Source organism: Manis pentadactyla, chromosome 2, assembly GCF_030020395.1.
Source record: "Manis pentadactyla isolate mManPen7 chromosome 2, mManPen7.hap1, whole genome shotgun sequence".
In the NCBI taxonomy this organism is placed as follows: domain Eukaryota; kingdom Metazoa; phylum Chordata; class Mammalia; order Pholidota; family Manidae; genus Manis; species Manis pentadactyla.
In genome coordinates this window covers 112,320,418-112,348,049 of record NC_080020.1, presented here as the reverse complement: position 1 = coordinate 112,348,049, position 27,632 = coordinate 112,320,418, and the positions used below count along the sequence as shown (strand labels likewise).

Here is a 27,632-nt window from a genome sequence, read left to right as displayed (position 1 = left end):
AACATACAGCATGGTTTTAAGAGAAAGTAGGAGAATTGGAGGTGAATAAGAACCTCTGAAAAGAGAGATTAAAAATGGCGGCGTGAGAGGTGAGGCGGAGAACTCCTTGCAAAACCACAAATAGTACGAAAATATAGTTAATTAATACAACTAACCCTAAAACAGCAAAAAGAAAGAAGGCTGCACCAGACTGCATGCAGACCTCACCAAATAGGGTAACGTACAAAAGCCTTGATCCAGTGGGACCCAGGCTCTTCCCCCACCAGCCACTGGTGGGAGGAAGAGAAACGGAGCGGGGAGTGGATAGAAGACTCGGACTGCTGAACAACTAGCCCTGGAGGTCTGCTTTGTGAGCAGAAACCTATACTGAGTGGTGCTCTGGACGTTGGGAGCTTGGACAGGTGGAAAGCTTGAGAGACTGAGATTCCAGCCATTTGTGGAGGACGGGATCCACATCTGGCCGCTCTGTGTCAGAGGAAAGGCAGGCAGTCTGAGAGGCTTCCTAGCACTGCTGAAGGGGTGGGTTCGCACAGAGCTTCCTGCATGGGTGAAGGGAGAGCTGGACAAGGTTGTCCGGGCGCACTCTGCCCAGCAGACTGGGAACTTTGAGGAGCTTCAGGCGCTCCATCCCCCTGGCTGGCTGCCCAGGTCCGAGGCCCCCCCCACTGTAATATGCTGCCTGCTGCACCTCCCTTCTAGCCTGCCAGCACTGGTTGGCAAACCAGCAGTCACTGTGCTGCCGTCAGGCCAGCCAGTGGGAGGCCCTGCCTACAGCAGCTAGAGATGCTGAGCACAGAGGCTTATACCTCTGGGCTTCGCCCAATGGCTCTCATACCAGAGATAGGCACTGCAGACGGGAATCAGGAAACAGATCTTTTCTCCCCCAAGGCACCAGCTCCACTCCTCTATGACCCTCAACCTCACTCTAGGCACTGAGCATCTCCAGAAACTGGAGATACTGGGCACTAGAGGGCACCACACAGAAATGTGAAACATCAAAAGAACATGGTTCAGACCAAAATCTTACAAACCCCAGAAAAAGGATCAAATGCAACTGAACTCACCAATCTTCCTGAAAGAGAGTCAAAATAAAAATCATACACATGCTCATGGAGTTACAGAAAAATATTTAAAAATTCAGGAATGAATTTAAGTCAGAGATTCAATCATTAAGAAATTCCTTATCTGAAATGAAACATACAATGGAGGGATTTAAAAGCAGATTAATGTTGTAGAAGAGATGGTAAATGTAATAGAAATTAGAGAAGAGGAATACAAAGAAGCTGAGACACAGAGAGAAACAACAATCTAAGAATGAAAGAATATTGAGAGAAATGTGTGACCAACCCAAATGGAACAATATTCACATTACAGGGGTACCAGAAGAAGAAGAGAGAGGGGAAAAGGGATAGAAAGTGTTATTGAGGAGGTAATTACTGAAAACTTCCCCAGTTTGGGGGAGGAGATAGTCTCTCAGGCTGTGGAGGTGCACAGATCTTCCAACACAAGGGACCCAAGGAGGACAACACCAAGACATATAATAATTAAAATGGCAAAGATCAAGGATGAGGACAGACTATTAAAAGCAGCCAGAGAGAGAAATAAGAGCACATATAAAGGAAAACCCATCAGGCTATCATCAGACTTCTCAGCAGAAACCTTACAGGCCAGAAGGGAGTGGCATGATATATTTAGTGTAATGAAGCAGAAGGGCCTTGAATCAAGAATACTATACCCAGCAAGGTTATCATTTGAATTTGAAGGAGGGATTAAACAATTTCCAGATAGGCAAAAGCTGAGAGAATTTAGCTCCCATAAACCATCGCTACAGTGCATTTTGTAGGGACTCCTATAGATGGAAGTATTCTTAAGGCTAAATAAATGTCACCCAAGGGATAGACAAAGAGTACAAAATATGATTCATAACTTACAAAGAATGGAGGAGGAAGAAAAAGTACGGGCGAAAAAAAAGAACCTTTAGGTTGTATTTGTAATAGCATACTAAGTGAGTTAAGGTAGACTGTTAGATAGTAAGAGAATTACCCTTGAACCTTTGATAACCATGAATGTAAAGCCTGCAGTGGCAATAACTACACACCTATTGATAATCCCCCAAAATATAAATGATCTGAATGCACCAATCAAAAGACATAGAGTCACTGAATGGGTAAAAAACAAGACCCATCTATAGCTGCCTCCAAGAGACTCACTTCAAACCCAAAGACATACACAGACTAAAAGCAAAGGGATGGAAAAATATATTTCATGCCACAACAGTGAGAAAAAAGCAGGAGTTCTGTACTTGTATAAGACAAAATAGCTTTCAAAACAAAGAAAGTAACAAGAGACAAAAAAGGACATTACATAATGATAAAAGGGTCAGTGCAACAAGAGGATATAACTACTACAAATGTCCCAAATGAGCAGTCGAAACTCACAATTAATGAACCTAGAAAAGCAACAACAAATGAGGCCCAAAGTCAGTAGAATGGGGACATTATAAAGACTAAAGCACAAATAAATAAAATTGAGAAGAACAAAACAATAGAAAGAATCAATGAAAGCAAGTGCTGGTTTTTTGAGAAAATAAAATAGATAAACCCCTAGCCAGACTCATCAAGTAAAAAAGACAATCTACACACATAAACAGAATCAGAAATGAGAAAGGAAAATTCATGACACACACCACAGAAATACAAAGAATTATGAGAGGATACTGTGAAAATTTATATGCTAACAAACTGCATAACCTAGAAGAAATAGACAACTTTCTAGAAAAATACAACCTTCCAAGGCTGACACAGGAAGAAACAAAAAATCTGAATATACCAATTACCAGCAAAGAAATTGAATTGGTAATCAAAAAACTACCTAAGAACAAAATGTCTGACCAGACGGTTTCATGTCTGAACTTTATCAAACATTTAATGAAGACCTAATACCCATCCTCTTTAAGTTAACCAAAAAGTAGAAGAGGAGGGAATACTCCCAAACTCATTCTACGAGGCCAACATCACTCTAATAACAAAACCAGCCAAACACACCACAAAAAAAAGAAAATTATAGACCAATATCCCTGATGAACTTACATGCAAAAACAAAATATTAGCAAACCGAATTCAAAAATACATCAAAAAGATCATGCATCGTGATCAAGTGGGATTCATCCCAGGGATGCAAGGATGGTACAACATGAAAAAATCATCAACATCATGTACTACAACATCATCAACAGAAAGGACAAAAACCACATGATCAACTCCATAGATGCTGAAAAAGCATTTGACAAAATTCAACATCTATTCATGATAAAAACTCTCAACAAAATGGGTATACAGGTCAAGTAGTACTGCAACATAATAAAGGCCATATACAACAACAAACCCACAGCCACCATTATACTTAACAGCAAGAAGCTTAAAGCTTTTCCTTTAAGATTGGGAACAGGACAAGGATGCCCCCTCTCCCCACTTTTATTCAACAGAGTTCTGGAGGTCCTAGCCATGGCAATCAGACAACACAAAGAAATAAAAGGCATCCAGGTTGGCAAGGAAGAAGTCAACCTGACCCTGTTTGCAGATGACATGATATTGTACATAAAAAACCCTAAACAATCCACTCCACAGCTACTAGATCTAATATCTGAATTCAGCAAAGTTGCGGGATACAAAATTAATATACAGAAATCTGTTGAATTCTGATACACTAACGATGAACTAGCAGAAAGAGAAATCGGGAAAATAATTCCATTCACAATTGCATCAAAAAGTATAAAATACCTAGGAATAAACGTTACCAAGGAAGTGAAAGACCTATACCCTGAAAACTACAAGACAGTCTTAATTTTTTTTTTTTTTTTTTGTAGATAATTATTTTTTATTGAAGGGTAGTTGACACACAGTATTACATTACATTAGTTTCAGGTGTACAACATAGTGATTCAACATTTATATACATGACAATTCTAGGTACCAGCTATCACCATACCAAGCTGTTACAATATCTTGACTATATTCATTACATCCCGGTTACTTATTATTTTACCATTGGAAGTGTATATATATATATATTTTTTTTGGTGAGGGCATCTCTCATATTTATTGATAAAATGGTTGTTAACAACAATAAAATTCTGTATAGGGGAGTCAGTGCTCAATGCACAATCATTAATCCACCCCAAGCCTAATTTTTGTCAGTCTCCAATCTTCTGAGGCATAACAAACAAGTTTACAAGACACTCTTAAGAGAAATTAAAGAAGACTCCAGTAAATGGAAATACATCCTTTGCGCTTGGCTAGGAAGAATTAATATTGTCAAAATGGCCATCTTGCCTAAAGCAATCTGCAGATTCAGTGCAATCCCTATGAAAATACCTACGGCATTCTTCAATGAACTAGAGCAAATAGTTCTAAAATTCATATGGAAGAACAAAAGACCCCAAATACCAAAGCAATCCTGAGAAGGAAGAATAAAGCAGGAGGAATTATCCTCCCTGACTTCAAGCTCTACCACAAAGTCACAGTAATCAAGACAATTTGGTACTGGCACAAGAACAGACCCACATACCAGTGGAACAGAATAGAGAGCCCAGTTATAAACCCAAGTATATATGGTCAATTAATATATGATAAAGGAGCCATGGATATACAATGGGGAAACGACAGCCTCTTCAACAGCTGGTGCTGGCAAAACTGGACAACTACATGTAAGAGAATGAAACTAGATTATTATCTAACCCCATACACAAACGTAAACTCTAAATGGATCAAAAGACCTGAATGTAAGTCATGAAACCATAAAACTCTTAGAAAAAACACAGGCAGAAATCTCTTGGACATAAACATGAGTGACTTCTTCATGAACATATCTCCCCGGGCAAGGAAAACAAAAGCAAAAATGAACAAGTGGGACTATATCAAGCTAAAAACCTTCTTACGGCAAAGGACACCATCAATAGAACAAAAAGGCATCCTACAGTGTGGGAGAATATGTTCATAAATGACAGATCCGATAAAGGGTTGACATCCAAAATATATAAAGAGCTCAAGCACCTCAACAAACAAAAAGCAAATAACCCAATTAAAAAATAGGCAGAGGATCTGAACAGACACTTCTCCAAAGATGAAATTCAGATGGCCAACGGACATATGAAAAGATGCTCCACATGGCTAGTCATCAGGGAAATGCAAATTAAAACCACAATGAGATATCACCTCACACCTGTTAGGATGGGCAACATCCAAAGACACAACAACAAATGTTGGTGAGGATGGAAGAAAGGGGAACCCTCCTACACTGTTGGTGAGAATGTAAAATAGTTCAACCATTGTGGAAAGGAGTATGAAGTTTCCTCAAAAAGCTCAAAATAGAAATACCATTTGAGCCAGGAATTCCACTCCTAGGAATTTATCCTAAGAGTGCAGGAGCCCAGTTTGAAAAAGATATATGCACCCCTATGTTTATCGCAGCACTATTTACAATAGCCAAGAAATGGAAGCAACCTAAGTGTCCATCAAGTAGATGACTGGATGAAAAAGAGGTGGTACATATACACAGTAGAATACTATTCAGCCATACGAAGAAAACAAATGCTACCATTTGCAACAACATGGATGGAGCTAGAGGGTATTACTCTCAGTGAAATAAGCTAGGTGGAGAAAGACAAGTATCAAATGATTTCACTCATATGTGGAGTATAAGAACAAAGATAAAACTTTAGGAACAGGAGGGGAAGCCAAGATGGTGGCATGAGTAGAGCACCAGATATCTCCTCCCAAAACCACATATATTTTTGAAAATACAACTCTTCCTAAAAGAGAGACCTGAAGACACAGGACAACAGCCAGACTACATCCACACCTGCGAGAGCCCAGTGCCTCGTCCTAAAAGAGAGACCAGAAAACAGAGGACAACAGCCAGACTACATCCACACCTGCAAGAACCCAGCAACTTGCGAAGGGGGTAAGATACAAGCCATGGCCTGGAGGGACCCGAGCGCCCCTCACCCCAGCTCCCAGCGGGAGGAGAGGAGTCGGAACGGGGAGGGAGAGGGAGCCTAGGACTGCTAAATAGCCAGCCCTAGCCATCTGCACCAGAGGGCAGACAGTGCGTGCGTGGGTTGCTGGAAACTAGGGAAACAGGACAGATAGACCTGTGAGCAGGTCCCTGCAGCCAGCGTCCCTGGGACAAAGAAAAGCGAGTGCTTTTTGAAAGTCTTAAAGGGACAGGGACCCCACAGCTGGATGGAAGCATCCCGGGACACTTAGTCCAGCAGCTGAGAATCCCGGGGAACTCTGGGCACCCTAAACCCCTGGAGAGCAGGGCAGCTCGGAGGCCCCTCAGAGAGATAAACAGCCTCCCGGCTGTTTCCCCTCCAACGCAGCTCAGCCATATTGGAGCAGCAGCCCCAAGGCAGGCCACACCCACAGCAACCACGGAACTAAATTCCATAGCGGCCGGGCAAGAATCAGAAGCCCCGTCTGCATGTAGCTGCCCAGCACAAGCCGCTAGAGGTCGCTGTTCTCCCAGGGGAGGAAGGCTACAAACCAACAAGAAGGGACGTTCTCCCAGCCATCACTTAAGCCAGCTCAGCAAACTATCTCTATTGCCATGAAAAGGCAAAAGAATTTGATACAGACCAAAATCACAACGCCTGAGAAGGAGATAGACTTAACCAATCTTCCTGAAAAAGAATTCAAAATAAAAATCATAAACATGCTGATGGACCTCCAGAGAAATATACAAGAGCTAAGAGATGACATCCGGAGGGAGATAACAGAAGTGAAACAATCTCTGAAAGGATTTATAAGCAGAGTGGATAAGATGCAAGAGGCCATTGATGGAATAGAAACCAGAGAACAAGAACGCATTGAAGCTGATGCAGAGAGAGACAAAAGAATCTCCAGGAATGAAACAATATTAAGAGAACTGTGTGACCAATCCAAACTGAACAATATCCACATTATAGGGGTACCAGAAGAAAAAGAGAGAGAGAAAGGGATGGGAAGTGTCTTTGAAGAAATAATTGCTGAGAACTTCCCCAAACTGGGGGAGGAAATAGTTGCTCAGACTACGGAAGCATACAGAAATCCCAACAGAAGGGACCCAAAGAGGACAACACCAAGACACATAATAATTAAAATGGCAAAGATCAAGGACAAGGACAGAGTATTAACGGCAGCCAGAGAGAGAAAAAAGGTCACCTAAAAGGAAAACCCATCAGGCTATCATCAGACTTCTCAACAGAAACCTTACAGGCCACAACAGAATGGCATGATATATTTAATGCAATGAAAAAGAAGGGCCTTGAACCAAGGATACTGTATCCAGCACGATTATCATTTAATATGAAGGAGGAATTAAACAATTCACAGACAAACAAAAGTTGAGGGAATTTGCTTCCCACAAACCACCTCTACAGGGTATTTCAGAGGGACTGCTCTAGATGAGAGTCCCTAAAAAGAGCACAGAACAAAACACCCAACATATGAAGAATGGAGGAGGAGGAATAAGAAGGGAGAGAAATAATCATCAGACTGTTTATAATAGCTCAGTAAGCAAGTTAAGTTAGACAGTAAGGTAGTAAAGAAGCTAACCCTGAACCTTTGGTAACCACGAATCTAAAGCCTGCAATGGCAATAAGTACATATCTTTCAATAATCACCCTAAATGTAAATGGACTGAATGCACCAATCAAAAGACACAGAGTAATAGAATGGATAAAAAAGCAAGACCCATCTATATGCCACTTACAAGAGACTCAACTCAAACCCAAAGACATGCACAGATTAAACGTCAAGGGATGGAAAAAGATATTTCATGCAAACAGCAGGGAGAAAAAAGCAGGTGTTGCAGTACTAGTATCAGACAAAATAGACTTCAAAACAAAGAAAGTAACAAGAGATAAAGAAGAACACTATATAATGATAAAGGCCTCAGTCCAACAAGAGGATATAACCATTATAAACATATATGCACCCAATATAGGAGCACCAACATATGTGAAACAAATACTAACAGAATTAAAGGAGGAAATAGAACGTAATGCATTCATTTGGGGAGACTTTTTAACACACCACTCACTCCAAAGGACAGATCCACCAGACAGAAAATAAATAAGGACCCAGAGGCACTGAACAACACACTAGAACAGATGGACCTAATAGACATCTATAGAACTCTACATCTAAAAGCAACAGGATACATATTCTTCTCAAGTGCACATGAAACATTCTCCAGAAGAGACCACATACTAGGCTACAAAAAGAGCCTCAGTAAATTCCAAAAGATTGAAATCCTACCAACCAACTTTTCAGACCACAAAGTTATAAAACTAGAAATAAATTGTACAAAGAAAGAAAAAAGGCTCACAAACACATGGAGGCTTAACAACATGCTCCTAAATAATCAGTGGATCAACGACCAAATTAAAATGGAGATCCAGCAATATATGGAAACAAATGACAACAACACAGAGCCCCAACTCCTGTGGAACGCAGCAAAAGCAGTCTTAAGAGGAAAGTATATAGCAGTCCAGGCATATTTAAAAAAGGAAGAACAAACCCAAATGAATAGTCTAATGTCACAATTATTGAAATTGGTAAAAGAAGAACAAGTGAGGCCTAAGGTCAGCAGATGGAGGGACATAATAAAGATGAGAGAATAAATAAATAAAATTGAGAAGAATAAAACAATAGGAAAAGTCAATGAAACCATGAGCTGGTTCTTTGGGAAAATAAACAAAATAGATAAGAAGACACTAACAAATGGAAACTCATCCCATGCTCTTGGCTAGGAAGAATTAATATAATCAAAATGGCCATCCTGCCCAAAGCAGTCTAAAGATTTGATGCAATCCCTATCAAATTACCAACAGCATTCTTCAACGACCTGGAACAAATAGTTCAAAAATTCGTATGGAAACACCAAAGACCCCGAAGAGTCAAAACAATCCTGAGAAGGAAGAATAAAGTGGGAGGGATCTTGCTCCCAAACTTCAAGCTCTACTACAAAGCCACAGTAATCAAGACAATTTGGTACTGGCACAAGAACAGAGCCACAGACCAGTGGAACAGAATAGAGACTCCAGACATTAACCCAAACATACATGGTCGATTAATATACGATAAAGGAGCATTGGACATACAATGGGGAAATGACAGTCTCTTCAACAGATGGTGCTGGCAAAACTGGACAACTACATGTAAGAGAATGAAACTGGATCACTGTCTAACCCCATACACGAAAGTAAATTTGAAATGGATCAAAGACCTGAATGTAAGTCATGAAACCATAAAACTGTTAGAAAGAAACATAGGCAAAAATCTCATGGACATAAACATGAGTGACTTCTTCATGAACATATCTCCCCAGGCAAGGGAAACAAAAGCAAAAATGAACAAGTGGGACTATATCAAGCTAAAAACCTTCTGTACAACAAAGGACACCATCAATAGAACAAAAAGGCATCCTACAGTATGGGAGAGCATGTTCATAAATGACAGATCTGATAAAGGGTTGACATCCAAAATATATAAAGAGCTCACACACCTCAACAAACATAAAGCAAATAATCCAATTAAAAAATGGGCAGAGGAGCTGAATAGACAGTTCTAAAGAAGAAATTCAGATGGCCAACAGACATATGAAAAGATGCTCCATATCGCTTGTCATCAGAGAAATGCATATTAAAAACCACAATGAGATATCACCTCACACCAGTAAGGATCGCCATCATCGAAAAGACAAACAACAACAAATGTTGGCGATGTGTGGAGAAAGGGGAACCCTCCTACACTTCTGGTGGGAATGTAAATTAGTTCAATCATTGTGGAAAGCAGTATGGAGGTTCCTCAAAATGCTCAAAATAGAAATACCATTTGACCAGGAATTCCACTTCTAGGAGTTTACCCTAAGAATGCAGCACTCCATTTTGAAAAACACAGATGCACCCCTATGTTTATCACTGCACTATTTACAGTAGCCAAGATATTGAAGCAACCTAAATGTCCATCAGTTGATGAATGGATAAAGAAGATGTGGTACATATACACAATGGAATGTTACTCAGCCATGAGAAAAAAACAGGTCCTACCATTTGCAACAACATGAATGGAGCTAACGGGTATTATGCTCAGTGAAATAATCCTGGCAGAGAAAGACAAGTATCAAATGATTTTGCTCATATGTGGAGTATAAGAACAAAGGAAAACTGAAGGTACAAAACAGCAGCAGAATCACAGAATCCAAGAATGGACTTATAGTTACCAAAGGGAAAGGGACTGGGGAGAATGGGTGGGAAGGGAAGGACAAGGGTGGGGGAAAAGAAAGGGGGCATTACAATTAGCATGTTTAGTGTGGGGAGGGGCACGGGGAGGGCTGTGCAACACAGAGAAGACAAGTAGTGATTTTACAGCATCTTACTACTCTGATGGACAGTGACTGTGAAGGAGTATGTGGGGGGTCTTGGTGAATGGGGGAGCCTAGTAAACATAATGTTCTTCATGTAATTGTAGATTAATGATGAAAAAAAAAAACCCATAGGAACAAAGCAGCAGCAGACTCACAGAACCCAAGAATGGACTAACAGTTACCAAAGGGAAAGGGACTGGAGAGGATGTGTGGGAAGTGAGGGATAAGGTGGAAAAACGGGCATTACGATTAGCACACATAATGTAGCAGTGTGGGGCGAACACTCTAAAAGCAGTATCCAGAGAAAAGTAATGACTCTGTAGCATCTTACTACTCTGTTGGACAGTGACTGTACTTGGGTATGTGGGGGATCTTGATAAAAGGGGGGAGTCTAGTAACCATAATGTTCATGTTATTGTACATTAATGATGCCAAAATAAAAAAATAACTAAATGAAAAAAAAAGCAGCTGAAGAATTTTGCTGTTAAAGGGAACAGAAAAGCTAAGCAATTGTTGGAGGGGTATCTAGGAGCCAAAATAAGGGGGAGTTTTGTTTTGCTTTTGTGGGAGTAGGAGTTATCAGCACATAGATATGTATATGCTGATTGGCATGATCGAATAAGCGGAAAAAGTTGATGCACGAGAGAAGAGTTGGTGGAATGATATCTTTGAATGGGTTAGGGCAGAAAAGGAATGAGTAATATAGGTTGTACATAAGTGATCATGATTTTTTGCACATCTTCTATATATTTCCATTTTCAATTGCTCTTTTTAGATACTCCAAGTGATATCTTACATTGGTGAATTGGAAGAATTTCCTGAAATATCTGAAACATATTCTGTTCTCCTACTGAGTTATCTTGAAAAATTCATTGTTCCTAGAGACTGTGTCACATAATGAGGACCAAAAATCAAAGTTACCGGAATTTTTTAGAAGACTCTTAGAGCAACCAAATTCCAAATAGCTGACAGAACCAACATGACTGAAAAGACTATCATGTACTTTTATAATTTAATATTAATATAGAAGTCTTGGTGTATCCAGGTTTTTCTTGTTTTATATGCATACAAAAAAAGTTTGCCTGTGTGTGTTTAATAAAATTCTTAAACAAATTACCAACTTCAGGATCTGTTGCTTTCAGAAGATACTGAATGATCAATTCAGAAGAATCTAGCTACCCCTTAATGGAGTAGTAAAAAATGTGAAATTAGAAATTCAACTACTCTTAAGTAGTTGAAAGTGTGCCCTCTTGTGGACTGTTAATTAATTTTTCAAAAAATCCTCATTGCAGATTAAATTGTGTATATCAAATGTGTTATGTTCAAAATTTGAAACCTACATCTTAATGGTATAGTTCTTTAAGACATAAACCTTATTTAGAAAGAAATAAAATCACCATTATTTGATTTTGCATTTCTAGTACCATTGTGTAGGAAATAGCCTTGTGGTGTAAGACACAGTCTCAACCTTTATTAGGGGCTTGAGATAGGTAGTTTCTTTTGTAATGGAAAAGAAAGTGAGAAATAAAATTTTCCGTATGGGAAAGTGGAATAGGAACCCAGATAATTCATAGCAGCACTTAGAAATTTCTTCCTTGGCCTCTCTGTAAAAAAAAATAGTTTAGTCAAATTCCAGGTTTCAGGGCTGATGCAGCTTGTATTTTTGCATATTTTGTTTTGATTATACATTGTATAAGTATTTTGCAGGCCTCTGCAAGTCAGTTTAACTAATAAGCAGCTGAGACTTAAAGTGATATGAGCTTTTATTAAAATCAGTTCATATAAAAAAGCAGGTCAAATAAATTGGAACAAGGAAGAACACTGATTATAAAAATATATAATTTTACCAATTATTTTATTTCTCATTGAACATACATATATTCTATAAATTGATTTTTAGGCACCCTAAATCTCAACCTGATTTACTTATTGGTGACTTCTCTTTCTCTTTATACCAGTTCACAATAATGTAACTGAATCCTTTTATTCCATATCATATTTATTATGATACAGCTCCATTATTGGAACACACGTACACATAACACACATCATTGGTACCCACCGTGGTGGTTGCTGGGAGGTCAGAGTTCCAAAAGCAGAGCATTTGTCCAAAGAGAATGTTAGAGATTTTTTTGTTTTGCATTTTTCTTATTTAATTGAAATAATTTAGAACTATAGAAAAGCAGAAATATTTTAAAGATGTGAGAATTTTCACAGAGCAACTGATTGGTAACTGTTCGCTTTTAAACTAGGATTTAAGACGATATTTTGGAAGTGTCTTTAACAAAATGTGAAAAATTGTTCTTGAAATAGGAAATGAGAAAGAATCTCAAGGTAGCTGGACTAAAGTGAAAAGGATTCTGGAGAGGTGCCACTCTCTATCTAGGAAATCACACTTACATATTGAAAATAGTAAATAGTACAGCATAGATTTATTTATTTACTTAACTGGCCTTTAGGATTTATATTCCACCTATTCCTTAAGAATTTAAGGCAGCTTATACTATTAAATATAATATAAACTGAGACAATAAAAATACACTAGTTTAAGCTCCACACCCCACTTAAAAGAAAAAAATAACATTACCAAGGAAGAAAAGTGTTAACTAGCTAAATATTCCACATATATAAAATTTCCTTTATTCAAAATATTTACACCAGATGACACATAGTATAAAGAATACTGAACTAGAAATCCAGACATTTGTATTCTAGTCTTGACGTGGTCCATTTCTAGCTGTGAGACCCTGAACAAACATTTAGCTTCCTTTATCGTTTATTGGTTTACCTTTCTGTCATAGCAGTATAGGTGTTTCCCTGTTTTATCTTTCAGATACCATGAGAATGTAAGCTTTGGTTAGAAACATCTGAGTTCAAATGCCAGATTTGCTGTGTGCTTTATGTGTAGCTACAAAGTGTTTAGTCTCTGAGCATTCATTTTTGCATCTGTGAAATAGAGATAATCTTCACAACACTCTGACTTTTGTGTGATTAAGAAAAGATGTGTATTAATGTCTGGCACATAAGGAGTGCTAGAAGAAATTTCCCCTACAATGTTACTTTGTCTTTTGCCTATCTAACCTATTACTATAATTAAATTATTATCAGTCTTCTATGGATACTTAAGTGTCTTTAGCTGGAGTTCTGACCACTTTTGTCAGTTCCAGAATTTCTAAGTTACTAAGTTAGGTATCGTCAAGTAGATTTTACATGGGCATTTTAATCTGAATGAGTACAAAATCAGGTCATCATTATATGTCAGTACTATAGTATTCTTCCAACAAGTTTCTGTCTCTATTCGTTTTACCACCCCATCTATCTTCCCACTTTTACATTAGTCTTAACTGAAAGCATAAGTTCAGTTATATGGAAGATGTGAAAAAAAAAATCAACATTTCATAACAAACTCCTTTGCAGGCTCCAGTTCACTTTTCTGTCTTTATCTCTGGCTAATGAGTTTGTGAATGTACCCTGAATATATCATTAGCCTAGCACAGTACCTTCATAAATAGCAGATTGTTAACATAGGTTTCCTAGATAATTATTTAAATACCCCAGAGAAATTAATGTACATATAGCTGCAACTATTAGAAGACTCATTTAATGTTTTCCATTTTTATACATAGTTTGCATCAGTGTTTTTCTGACTAAGAAAGTAATGTTCTAATGATTTTTAAAATGCCCAAACATTACAGATCTGACTTAAAAATGGGAATTCCCCAAATCCCATAATATATCCCACCCCCTAATGGTTTCAAAAAACATCTTAAAGAACTTTTTTTTCACACCTAGACTGTCATTTGTATAAAAACTTATTTTAAACAAAAATGGTTTTGAACTCTTAACACAAAGATATTATTTTCAGTTAGCAGTAAATCTTGTATATCTTTTGATGCAGATTGTGGAAGGATCAAAATAATGAATGGTCACAGAAAAATTGATTCAGGTTTCAAATCAGTGATTCTTCTCTCTGCTCACCCTTCCTTTCCCGCCGCCCACATAAGATGAACGCCCTTTACAACATTCTTGTAGTTATACTCAAAATTTGAAGGATAGAGATTGTTTCCATCTTGCTAACCGTAGCATTTTGATTGCCCGGCATAAAGTCTAACACAGTGACATGCAATAATTATTATTGGATGTATCATCATGAAGAGCTAAATACTATAGAAATACAGTATGTTTTTTTGGGTTCCATTTATAATTTAAGGAGTCCCTATATATGGAGTTGGATGAACTATTGAGCTAAGCTACTATAAAAACATTTTTAAATAATTTTAACTGTCAGGTAAAAGGAAAATGCTTTAATTACACCAAAAAAAAAGTCAAGCTAATATTTCTAGAGACCAATACAAAGGACATAAAGGAATTTCAATTATTAAATTAAGGTGGACTGAGCCCTTGAACCTTTGGTAACCACGAACCTAAAACCTGCAATGGGAATAAGTATATATCTATCAATAATTACCCTAAATGTAAATGGGTTGAATGCACTTATCAAAAGACATAGAGTTATAGAATGGATAAAAAACAAAACCCATCTGTATGCCACCCACAAGAGACTTACTTCAAACCCAAACATGTATACAGACTAAAAGTGAAGGGATGGGAAAGGATATTTCATGCAAATAATAGGGAGAATAAAGCAGGAGTTGCAGTACTTGTATCAGACAAAATAAATTTCAAAACAAAGAAAGTAGCAAGAGACAAAGAAGAACATTGCATAATGATAAAAGGGTCAGTCTAACAAGAGGATATAACCATTATAAATATCTACGCACCCAATATAGGAACACCTACATATGTGAAACAAATACTAACATAATTAAGGGGGAAATAGAATGCAATGCATTCATTTTTAGGAGACTTTAACACACCACTCACTCCAAAGGCCAGATCAACCAGACAGAAGATAAGTAACAAGGCAGAGGCACTGAACAACGCATTAGAACAGATGGATCTAACAGACATCTATGGAACACTCCACACAAAAGCAGCAGAATATACATTCTTCTCAAATGCTCATGGAACATTTTCCAGAATAGATCACATACTGGGCCACAAATAGAGCCTCAGTAAGTTCAGAAGGATTGAAATTGTACTAACCAGCTTCTCAGACCACAAAGGTATGAAACTAGAAATAAATTATACAAAGAAAACAAAAAAATCCACAAACACATGGAGGCTTAACAACATGCTCCTACGTAATCAGTGCATCAATGACCAAATAAGAACAGGGATCAAGCAATATATGGAGACAAATGAAAACAACAACTCAACTCACCAAAATCTGTGGTAGGCAGTGAAGGCCATTCCAAGAGGGACATATATTGCTGTACAGGCTTACCTCAACAAAGAAGAACAATCCCAAATGAACAGTCTAAATTCACAATTAATGAAACTGGAAAAAGAAGAACAAATTGAAGCCTGCTGTCAGTAAAAGGAGAAACATAATAAAGATCAGAGCAGAAATAAAATTGAGAAGAATAAAACAATAGAAAAAGGTAATGAAATCAAGACATGGTTCTTTGAGAAAATAAACAAAATAGATAAACCCCTAGCCAGACTTACTAAGAAAAAAAGAATCTACACACATAAACAGAATCAGAAATGAGAAAGGAAAAATCACTATGGGCATCACCAAAATACAAGAATTATAAGAGAATACTATGAAAAACTATATGCTAACAAACTGGATCACCTAAAAGAAATGGACAACTTTCTAGAAAAATACAACCTTCCAAGACTGACCCAGGAAGAAACAGACAATCTGAACGACCAAGTACCTGCAATGAAATTGAATTGGTAATCAAAAAACTACCTAAGAACAAAACTCCTGTACCAGATAGCTTCACTTCTTAATTTTATCAGACATTTAGAGAAGACCTAATACCCATCCTCCTTAAAGTTTTCCAAAAAGTAGAAGAGGAGGGAATACTTCCAAACTCATTCTATGAGGCCAGCATCACTCTAATATCAAAACCAGGCAAAGACACCACAAAAAAAGAGAAAACTACAGACCGATATCCCTGATGAACATAGATGCAAAAATACTCAACAAAATATTAGCAAACCAAATTCAAAAATACATCAAAAAGATCATCCCTCATGATCAAGTGGGGTTTTTTTCCAGGGATGCAAGGATGGTACAATATTCAAAAATCCATCCACATCATCCACCACATCAACAAAAGGAAGGACAAAAACCACATGATCATTTCCATAGATGCTGAAAAAGCATTTGACAGAATTCAACATCCATTCATGATAAAAACTTTGAACAAAATGGGTACAGAGGGCAAGTACCTCAACATAATAAAGGCCATATATGACAAATCCACAGCCAACATCATACTTAACAGTGAAAAGCTGAAAACTCTTCCTCTAAGATCAGTAACAAGAGAAGGATGCACACACACCCCACTTTTATTATTCTTTATAGTATTGGAGGTCCTAGCCATGGCAATCAGAGAACACAAATAAAAGGCATCCAGTTTGGTAAGGAAGAAGTTAAATAGTCATTGTTTGCAGATCACCTGATATTGTACATAAAAAACCCTAAAGAACCTACCCAAAAACCATTAGAACTAGTAACTGAATTCAGCAAAATTGCAGGGTACAAAATTAATACACAGAAATCTGTTGCATTTCTATATACTAATGATGAAATAGCAAAAAGAAAAATCAGGAAAACAATTCCATTCACAATTGCATCAAAAAGAATAAAATACCTAGGAATAAACCTAACCAAGGAGGTGAAAAACCTATACCCTGAAAACCACAAGACACTCATGAGAGAAATTAAAGAAGACACCAGTAAATGGAAATACATCCCATGCTCATAGCTAGGAATTAATATTGTCAAAATGGCCATCCTACCTAAAGCAATTTACAGATTCAATAAAATCCCTATCAAAATTCCAACAGCATTCTTCAGAGAATTAGAACAAATAGTTCTAAAATTCATATGGAACAACAAAAGACCCCAAATAGCCAAAGCAATCCTGAGAAGGAAGAATAAAGTGGGGGGATTACATTCCCAACTTCAAGCTCTACTACAAAGCCCCAGTAATCAAAACAATTTGGTACTGGCACAAGAACATATACATAGATCAATGGATCAGAATTCAGAGCCCAGCTAAACCCACACATACATGGCCAATTAATATATGATAAAGGAGCCATGGGCATACAATGTGGAAATGATAGCCTCTTCAACAACTGGTGTTTGGAAAACTGGACAGCTACATGTAGGAGAATGAAACTGGACCATTGTCTAACCCCATATACAAAAGTAAACGTGAAATGGATCAAAGACCTGACTGTAAGTCATGAAACCATAAAACTTGTAGAAGAAAACATAGGAATAACTCTCTTGAATATAAATATGAGCAACTTTTTCGTGAACTTATCTTCTTGGGCCAAGGAAAACAGAGGCAAAAATGAACAAATGGTACTACATCAAACTAAAAAGCTTCTGTACAGCAAAGGACACCATCAGCAGAACAAAAAGGCATCCTACAGTATGGGCGAATATATTCATAAATGACATACCTGATAAGGGGTTGACATCCAAAATATATAAAGAATTCACACATTTCAACACTCAAAAAGCAAATAACCATATTAAAAAATGGGTGGAGGATCTGAACCGACACTTCTCCAAAGGAGAAATTCAGATGGCCAACAGGCACATGAAAAGATGCTCCATACCACTAATATCTGGGAAATGCAAATTAAAACCACAGTGAGATAATCACCCCACTCCAGTTAGGATGGCCAGCATCGAAAAGACAAGGAACAACAAATGCTGGCAAGGATGTGGAGAAAGAGAAACCATCCTACACTGTTGGTGGAAATGTAAATTAGTTCAACCGTTGTGGAAAGTAATATGGAGGTTCCTCAAAAAAACTAAAAATAGAAACACCATTTGACCCAGTAATTCCACTCCTAGGAATTTACGCAAAGAAAACAAGATCCCTTATTCAAAAAGACATATGCACCCTCTGTTTATCACAACACTATTTACAATAGCCAAGTTATGGAAGCAATCTAAGTGTCCATCAGTAGATGAATGGATAAGGAAGATGTGGTACATAAACACAGTGGAGAATTATGAAGCCATAAGAAGAAAACAAATCCTACCATTTGCAACAACATGGATGAAGCTGGAGGGTATTATGCTCAGTGAAATAAGCCAGGCAGAGAAAGACAAGTACCAAATGATTTCACTCATTTGTGGAGTTTAACAACAAAGCAGAACTGCAGGAGCAAAACAGTAGCAGACTCACAGAGTCCAAGAAGGGACTAGCAGGTACCAAGTGGAAGGGCTTGGGGAGGGTGGGTGGGACAGTAGGGATAAGGAGATTAAGGGGCATTATGATTAGCACACATACTGTATGGAGGTTATGGGGAAGACAGTATAGCACAGAGAAGACAAGTAGTGACTCTGTAGATTTCAAAACAAAGAAAGTAATCAGAGATAAGGACAGACACTACAATGGGGTTGGGGGTATGGGCTCTATAATATGAGTGAATATAATAACCACAATGTTGGTCATGTGAAACGTTAATAAAATTGTATGTCGGTGATACTTGAATTTAAAAAATTTAAGGCAGACTGAGTAGTTGCTACGGGAAAACTTACCAGACATATTACATTTAGCATATATTTATTTTGTGGCTGATACATTCAGAAATGGAGGAAATAGGGGGTTCGTGCATGACAAGATTTATTAAATGTCATCATGCCAATTTTGAGAAGTTAGGAACTTAACACAAAATGTATCTGCATGTTTACTTACTATAATCTTTTATCCAAGGCTGATTTTCTTCAAAGTGAGTTTGTTTACTGTTCTATAGTTCAGATTAAGAAGAAAAAAATACTTGGTATGTAAATCAAGTACTATATATGATTATAAAGTAAGGTGTCTGATTTTGTAAAGCCATATTTGCCTTACTTTATAGTTACATGTTACAGTTTACTGAATAACATTTAAATGTGATGTTTCAGTAGAGCTGTAAAATATTATTAGAGAATAAGACATCTGCATATATGACAGATTTCTGAGATAACATACTTTACAAAAGCAAGATTCAGAGAAGTGTATAACAGAACTCTTACTATGTGCCTAGCGCAGTTCTAAGTACTTTACATGTATTAACTTGTTTCATCCTTGTAAAAAAATTAGAAATAGTAAAATTACTTACCTCATATTTCAGAGATGAGGCAACTGAAATAGAGAGATTCAGTAACTTTTCCAAAGTTGCATAAGTTTTAATAAGGAGTTTTGAGTCAAACTCAGGCAGGCTGTTCTCTGTTCCTTGGCTATATATGTGCTGTTTCCTTTGCTCACATCTGTATTGATTGCACATGATTTTTAATTTGTACAAAGTGATCTTCCATGAATGTTGAGGATGTTTATTGTATCAATTGTGTTTAAACTAATTATATTTAAGTTAGACATTTCAGTTGTTATATAAAGTGTCCATGTGCCACACAAAAATCATACAAAATCTGAGTTTTGGTATCTTTTGTATGACTAGTGAATGGTAGTGGCAGGTACTTATCCTTTCCTTACATCAGTTTCCTCAGTAAGCAAAGCTGGAATGTTAGTTACCTCAGTGTCATATAAGGATTAAATTAGATTACATTTAAACTGTTTACAACCATTTTTTATTCCATAGTAGTTGCTCAGTAAATGTTTGTTATCGTGTACCAGCTTTTCAGTGCTAAAAAAGTGAAATTGTTGAGACAAGATAATACGTAATTTTTGGCTTTGGGTACAAAGTGGCCATCTAGGAAAGTTTATCCACCATCAGATTATGAGAGTGCCTTTTATTGCAAATCCATCCCAATTTGAATATTTTTATTATAACATATAATAATGTTTTATTTGCATTTCTTTTGTTTACATGAGGAAATCAAATTTTGAAGTGAAATTAAATGATCACAGTGCTAGGGTCTTTAAAAATCTTGGCAAGTGCTTAGAAGTTCCCTTCAGACTCATTATAACAGGCTGAAATACTATGAAATGTCATATCCCAGTGATTAAGCATTATTTTAATTAAACCTCAAGCCATTCTGAAATTATTTATAAATGATTTCTTACTCATTTTTTGTGTTTGATTTAGTTCTTGTTGTTACAACAGTTAATTTTTTTCCTACTTTTTATTGCCAGTATTTATTTCAGGTACCTTATCATTTAAGTGATTGTAGGTGGGTATATCTAGGACTACAAATACTTAACATATTTGTAATACCGTGGTTAAATATATACTAGAATTTCAAATAATTTATAAAAGATCTTTGAAACCTCAGGATTATTTGTATTGAGAAAACCCCTTTACCCTAATTTACCTGTATTTCTCCTCTCTTCCCCCAGACGTGTTTTCCAGTTAGCAGTAACACATTAACTTACTGTGTGCCTCATAGTATGTAAGATGATTTTACATGGATTATTTTATTTCATTCTCCTCAGCACTTACAAGTTGGGCTACTTTCTTCACTATTCCATTTCTTCAAATCAACTTTGCCTTGGTGACCCACAATTAGAAAGATATTTTATCTAGACTCACAAAGCAATGTGCAATGTATCCTTGTATTTCTGTTCTCTCCATCCCCTCTCAGTGTTGATCTCAACCCACTAAATATATTTTATATTCTTCTGATAGGTCACCATTCACAGATTTTAAAGTAAGTAAAGCTCTGCCTTGAGTGATAGTTGAAAGCCCTCATTATAATCCTCTATCCCATTTGGTTACCATTTATTCTGGACATATTGTTCCCCAAAGCTGACTTTCAGCTTCAATTTTAGCAGATTCATGCAAGTGTACTTTTACAGAGTGAGGTAGACCAAACAATGCCTAAGCCAAAGCCAGAAATGCCATGTCTAATTAGTTAGGGGTGTGTGTATTCAATTTTAGAATTCTAGGAATGCTGTTTCTTGATGGACTTTGGCCACCTTCCAGCATAGGGCTATTAATATTTCCACAGATTATTCATCAGAATCTATGATGTTAGCTAAAATTTTGTAAGTTCATTTCTACCAGCTTCTGCTGTTCTTCAGAATCTTGAATTTCAGTGAAACAGTATAGTTTAGCAGTGAGGTATAAATATATTTGTCAGTAGTCATATACTCAATCCATACTTTAAAGCCCTTTAAACCAAACAAGCACTGTTGTTTCCCTTCCCTCCTTACACCCAGTTTTGAGTTGACATCAGAGTATTCAGATGCCTTGTTATATTACTAAGAAAAGCACAATCTTGTGGTTATGTTTACTAATTTTCTAATTCATATGTGAGAACTAATTATATAAATCATTTTTAGGCTAAAAATTTCCAGCCTACAATTGGGTCTGACTTATATGTTACTCACCTGGGATTTAGGGAAATAGAATAAAGTTGGTTAGCCCACAATAGGGACACTCTAGCCTTATTACTCTATGGGCTCCTGTCCTCTGAATTAAATAATTAAACCTGGTTACTTGTTACTTAATCTGCTTGAGTATGGTGATTTATGTGTTACAGCAGGTGTTGTATAGGTATAACAAGGTATTTTTGTTCTGACATAATATAGATGCAATGTGTTTTTTTCCCATCAGTTACTAAGCATTAATTGGAACTTTCTTATTAGCCTAAACTTAGAAAAAATTCTATCAGGTCTTAAATTCTGTTTGTTTGTATTTTTAAGTGGTTGGTGTGGCTGCTAAATATGCAGTGATTTCTTTAATGATTGTTAAAGAATCAAGTTAATAACTTCAAAAAAAGTAAATCCAACCACAGTGTAGCAAAAGGACAAATGTAGGATGGATAGCCAGTGTAATTATATCTTTCCTATGCTATTTCCTGTGCCACTTCCTTGCAGTAGGCTTCTACTAGCAATACTTTATGTCAGTCATTCATCAAAGGAAAGCATTTTTTCCTTGGCCTGCTACTGGAAAAGAATGTACATATAAAGTCATTAAATTGTAAAGAAAAAAAAAAGGAAAGGACAGGATCGTTGTTAGCTCTAGAAGGAACTAGAGTGCTAACCTAGATGGTGGTTCTAAGAATGCTTACTTTATAACTGTTAAAACACACATTTTTAAAATAATTTTTGTCAATATTTTTATAATAAAAATCATATATTTACATATAAAAATTTATAATATAAAAGAAAAATTCTTAATTTTAACTACTTGTATACTTCTACTTTAAAAAAACAACTTGGAAAGTTGCATTAAGATATATGAGTAAGAGGAATTATTAGTGTTCTGTCATTTTACTGTTTTGAGGTTTACAACTCAAAAAGCTTAGAGGTTCTCATAAAAGTGACTGACTAGCAGATAAAACCTCAAAATAAGAAAGGTTTAAATTGAAAATTACAATTGAGTTTTTTTATTGTAGCATTGTCTTAGTTGGTGTGGAATAGACTTTTATTCTGATTAGTTTATAAAGTTAATTAATAGAGGCATATCTTTGATTAATGTGCACATGATTGAAATGTTGTATAATATACTAAAAAGGAGTCTTACACAAGTATTGTTAGAGGAAAGAAATGTTCCAAAGGCCACATGTTGAAATTAAGATGAGAAAAATTAGGGGACTTTGAATAGAATAATGGAAAAGGTGTTCTAGAATTTTACAGAGTATCCATACATACACACACACACACACACACACAGAATCATAAAAACTTAATATTTAAGTCAGTTAAGTCATTTATAGAAATGTTAACAAAACATGCTTTTCTCTGTCCTTTATGTTATTGTGTATTGATACTGTGATAGATTGCTATTAAGAAGCATGCAGTGACAGTTGGGAAGACAAGGTAAATAAATGAGGATTAAATAATTATCCAAGAATGAAACAAGTTTCAAAAATGTCACAAAGCAATATATAATTACTCACAAAAGAATGTTGGGCTAATGATTCCCTCATTTGTGGAGTATAACAGCAAAGCATAACTGAAGGAACAAAACAGCAGCAGACTCACAGACTCCAAGAAGGGACTAGCTGTTACCAAAGGGAAGAGGTTGGGGAGGGAGAAAAAAGGGATTAATGGGCATTATAATTAGCACGCATAATATAGGTTGGTCACGGGGAAGGCAGTACGGAACGGGAAGACAAGTAAGTATAGCATCTTACTATGCTGATGGATAGTGATTGCAGTGGGGTGTGTATGCGGGACTGGGGGTGACTTGATAATATGGGTGAATGTTGAAACCACAATGTTGCTCATGTGAAACCTTCATAAGATTGTATATCAATGATACCTTAATTTTAAAAAGTGAATACCATAAAGTTAAAAAAAAAGAATGTTGGGCAATAAATATTACAAGTTAAGGGTAGATTAAGGAAGGATGGCTCTTGACCAAAATCATCTGAGCTGAATAAAATAGTGGAAACTTGCTCTAGATCCTGAAGAATTTTAGGATTTGGACTAAAGTACAGATGGGACTACCCAGCTACAGAGATACATAGGAAAAAATACAAATTAGAAAACATAAGGTGTATTCAAGAGAATCTGATCAGCTTGGTCAGAGAGCATGGTTTGTGTAGGAGAGTGGTGAGAGACATAGCTAAAGAGGCAAGTTGAAGCTCAGATTAAATGTGTTTATTATATGGAAAAGAATAACAGTGCTTTTTGTAATTAAGTGTCCCTGTTTAGTAATACAGCCTTCTGGATACACAGACTCTTGAGCCACATTTCTCGGCTACTAATCTTTGCTCCTCAAGTTACTTAACCTCACTATAAATTAATTTCTTCATCACTGAAATACAGAAAGTAATAGTACCTACTTTACTTGGTTGTTGTGAGGGTCAGGTGAGTTAATATATGTGCAGCACTTTGCAGTGCCTAACATATACTAAATAGTATGTGAATGGTGACTATTATATAGGTTGAACAAATTTTAAAAGCAGAAAATTTTGATTTTTATAAGCATTTCCCTAATGGTAATATGTTTAACATATTTTTACAAATAAGTGTTTTTTGTTACAGTGTTTGGGAAATGGAAAGTAATGACAGCTGGCACCTGAACTAAGTACTTTTATAATCAACACCATTCCAGAACTTCAGGATGAATGGGGATATGCCCCATGTCCCCATCACTACTCTTGCGGGGATTGCTAGTCTCACAGACCGTAAGTTTGATTAATTTACCTAATTTACATTCTCTTCTATGTTAATGATTTTTAGAGATACTGTAACAAAAATTAGTGTCATAAATAACAAGTTTTTAAGATTTTAGATTTTGAATGACAAGCATCATTATTTCCTTTAATTCATTAGCATACATTTGAAAGTGTTGTGAGCTAATAATAAGACCTTAATTTCTGTTCCCTACTTAGGACCCTTTAGGAAATGGTAGCATGTATTTGTTTAAAAACTTATATAATAAAGGTATAAATACAAAAGTAAGGACCAAAGATGAGACAAAGCATTAAGAAAAATCAAAACTGAAGAAGCATGGGTTTCATATAGGAACTAATATGGATTTTAAAAAAACATTTATAAAAATGGTAATTTAAAAACTGCCCTTTGAAGAAGAAAATGTAATAGGCCAACTTAATCTAATTTCTTAGTGATATTTATTTTGGATGTCATATTTATTAGTAATCTGTTGGCGTTTGTCATATATGTCACCAGCCTATTTTACTCTGAACACTTAAGTTTAAAGAACATTGTCATTGTCTTGAGATTTACTTTAGCAGAACACAATTTTTCAAGGACTCATTCTTTTTTAGTAGGCAACTCTTTAACTCTAATTCTTAGTCCCTGGGTAATGGTGCAAAAAACTGCCCACAATATCATCCTACTGAATAAATAAAGGGAGGAAGAAGTATGCAAGGAAAGGTAGGAGGTGAGGAGATGACATACTTTTCTTTGTATAGCATTATTTAAGATTTGATCCTTTATAATAAAGGAGCTATGAGAAATAACTCCAAGAAATGTTTATATCTGTGTTCAGTGATACTATTTCCTGTTAATTTCCATCTGGTTTTGTTGGGAATAAAATAGATAACAGCCTACAGCTCTGAGTTTATGAAACTAGTATAGCTAGTTTATGAAATCTGAGATAGCAAGAAAGTAGCTGGTGGGGTTAGAATAACTCAGGTAAGAAAACTTAAAAACTGTTCTTTAGTTTTTGTTATTACTTTGTTGTAGGTAAGGCATAAAGTCATATATAGGAGTGCAAAATCAGACATACTTTGTTTTTGTCCTCCCTGCTATCTCAACTGTTCCTTACATGTTAAATTTATGGCTGCCCAATAAGCCCTACTTATTAATAATTGTTTCTCATGTTTTTAATAATTGTTTCCCATGTTTTTATTAATAAAAATTCTGTTATTACCCATTGGGACTGAGCAGCATGATAGTTAAACTGTATAAGTGATTAGAAATAAAGCCAAAAACAAAAACACTTCGTTTAATTTTTATTAGTTTAGACTAATGAACAAATTTCCATTATATGAAAAGACATTAAATAATTGAATTTAAACTACAAAACTTGTTGGGTTAAAACATTTATGGCCCTTTGCTGTTAGAATAGAATGAAGAGAGGAAAGAGCTATTTAGGAATTCGTAACTTAAAGCAACATTCCTTAGATAATTCTTCTTCCTCCAGAATCTTATTCTCTGAATGTTCTCCTGCTAAAGTGAGCTATTTATTTTTGTATATACTTAAGCTTTTAAAAAACATATTACTTATCTATCTGGTGAAGAGTTGGGTATTGTTACTTGGTTTATTTATGTGAGAGTATTAGTGATTCTGATAAATCTTACAAGCAAAAATAAATCAGATGAATTAATGTATCCTCATTCTTGGAAGTTGCTTACTTTTTAACCTTGCCTTTTTGGCTATGCGTTTATTAAATTTATAAAAAGTTAAGATATGAAAAATCAGCATGAATATTGGGGAGCTGGGTTTTATTCTTCGTAGTATCATCTGTTAAAGTCCAAGTGCTGTTTTGGGGGTTTTATAGAGTTTATTGGAGGAGAGGGGGAGTACCTTTTAATAATTTTTCATATTGATATTATAGCTTATTTTTAATCCCAAAACTTACATAAGCATTGAAGAGACTTCTCACACTCAATTTCTATTAATCTGATTTTATTCCAAATAGTCCTGAACCAGCTGCCTCTTCCATCCCCTTTACCTGCTACAACTACAAAGAGCCTTCTCTTTAATGCACGAATAGCAGAAGAGGTGAACTGCCTTTTGGCCTGTAGGGAGGATAATTTGGTTTCACAGCTTGTCCATAGCCTCAACCAGGTATCAACAGATCACATGTAAGTACAATCTAAAATAAAATGAAAAGTTTTGGTCTTACTAAGAAGATGAGCATTCCTGATTTTACTTTTTATTTTAAAAAAAATACAGATATGTAGTATCTAAGTGAAAATATATCCTTACTGTGATGAGATGCTGAGAATTAAAAGGGCATAGTTATTTTGAGACAATAGTTCTGACCCATGTAGTTCTGAAGATCTTTTCAAATCTTGGAATAATCTTGGGACCCATCAAGATGGATCTGTGCAGAGAGGTCTAGAGTTGCTCATGAAGCTATCTCCCTGTTTCCTGATATTGCTGGAGTGGTTAGAATTTCCAGGCACTACAGACTATGCTGCTGGCTTTATTTGGATAGACTCATATGCTTGTCATGGGATGTATAACAAGAATTCAAGGACTAACTCCATGGAAGGCTACTGCAGAATTTGGGACAAATTTTTCTCAGAATTTATTGTACTGTCTGAATATAGGTGTGTGTTTTCACCCAATGGACTTTTAAAAATAAGATAAATTATATAACATTATAAAATTTTTGCACAATATACTTTAAAAATTCTACTTTTTACTGTAAAAGCAATACATACATGTATCTTAACAACACAAAAATGTATACGAAATTAAATCTCTCACCCTTATCCCTTCACATTATGCTACACAGTGGTTACTCGTGTATCCTTTCATTCTTCAACTTTTTTTTTAATTTAAAGATTCATTATGTAGGGGAATGAAGATAAAGCACATTATAATGGAGAGGTTTCTGACATTAGATGCAGTACATACTTTGGGACCATTTTTAAAGCTGATAACTCTCAGATAAAATACTAAATGTGAGTTTTCTGATGGAAAAACTAAGAAATAATTGGTTATATTCAGTAGAAAGTGTACTACTAATATTATTTCACCTCAGAAATTCAACAGTGTCTAAATATTACATCACTTCTTAG

General features: G+C 36.0%; 1 protein-coding gene across 3 annotated transcripts in view; it reads left to right on the top strand.

Annotated features, from left to right (window-relative positions):
* The window catches only part of NIPBL (NIPBL cohesin loading factor), a 211,123-nt gene that overhangs the window by 72,213 nt on the left and 111,278 nt on the right, over positions 1 to 27,632 (top strand). For all 3 annotated transcript variants that reach the window (XM_036932118.2, XM_036932114.2, XM_036932117.2), the window contains exons 2-3: positions 24,396 to 24,538; positions 26,522 to 26,687. In XM_036932118.2, the coding sequence (XP_036788013.1) occupies positions 24,475 to 24,538; positions 26,522 to 26,687 (230 nt within the window). In that variant the 5' untranslated portion in view covers positions 24,396 to 24,474. The remainder of the gene's footprint in view (positions 1 to 24,395; positions 24,539 to 26,521; positions 26,688 to 27,632) is intronic.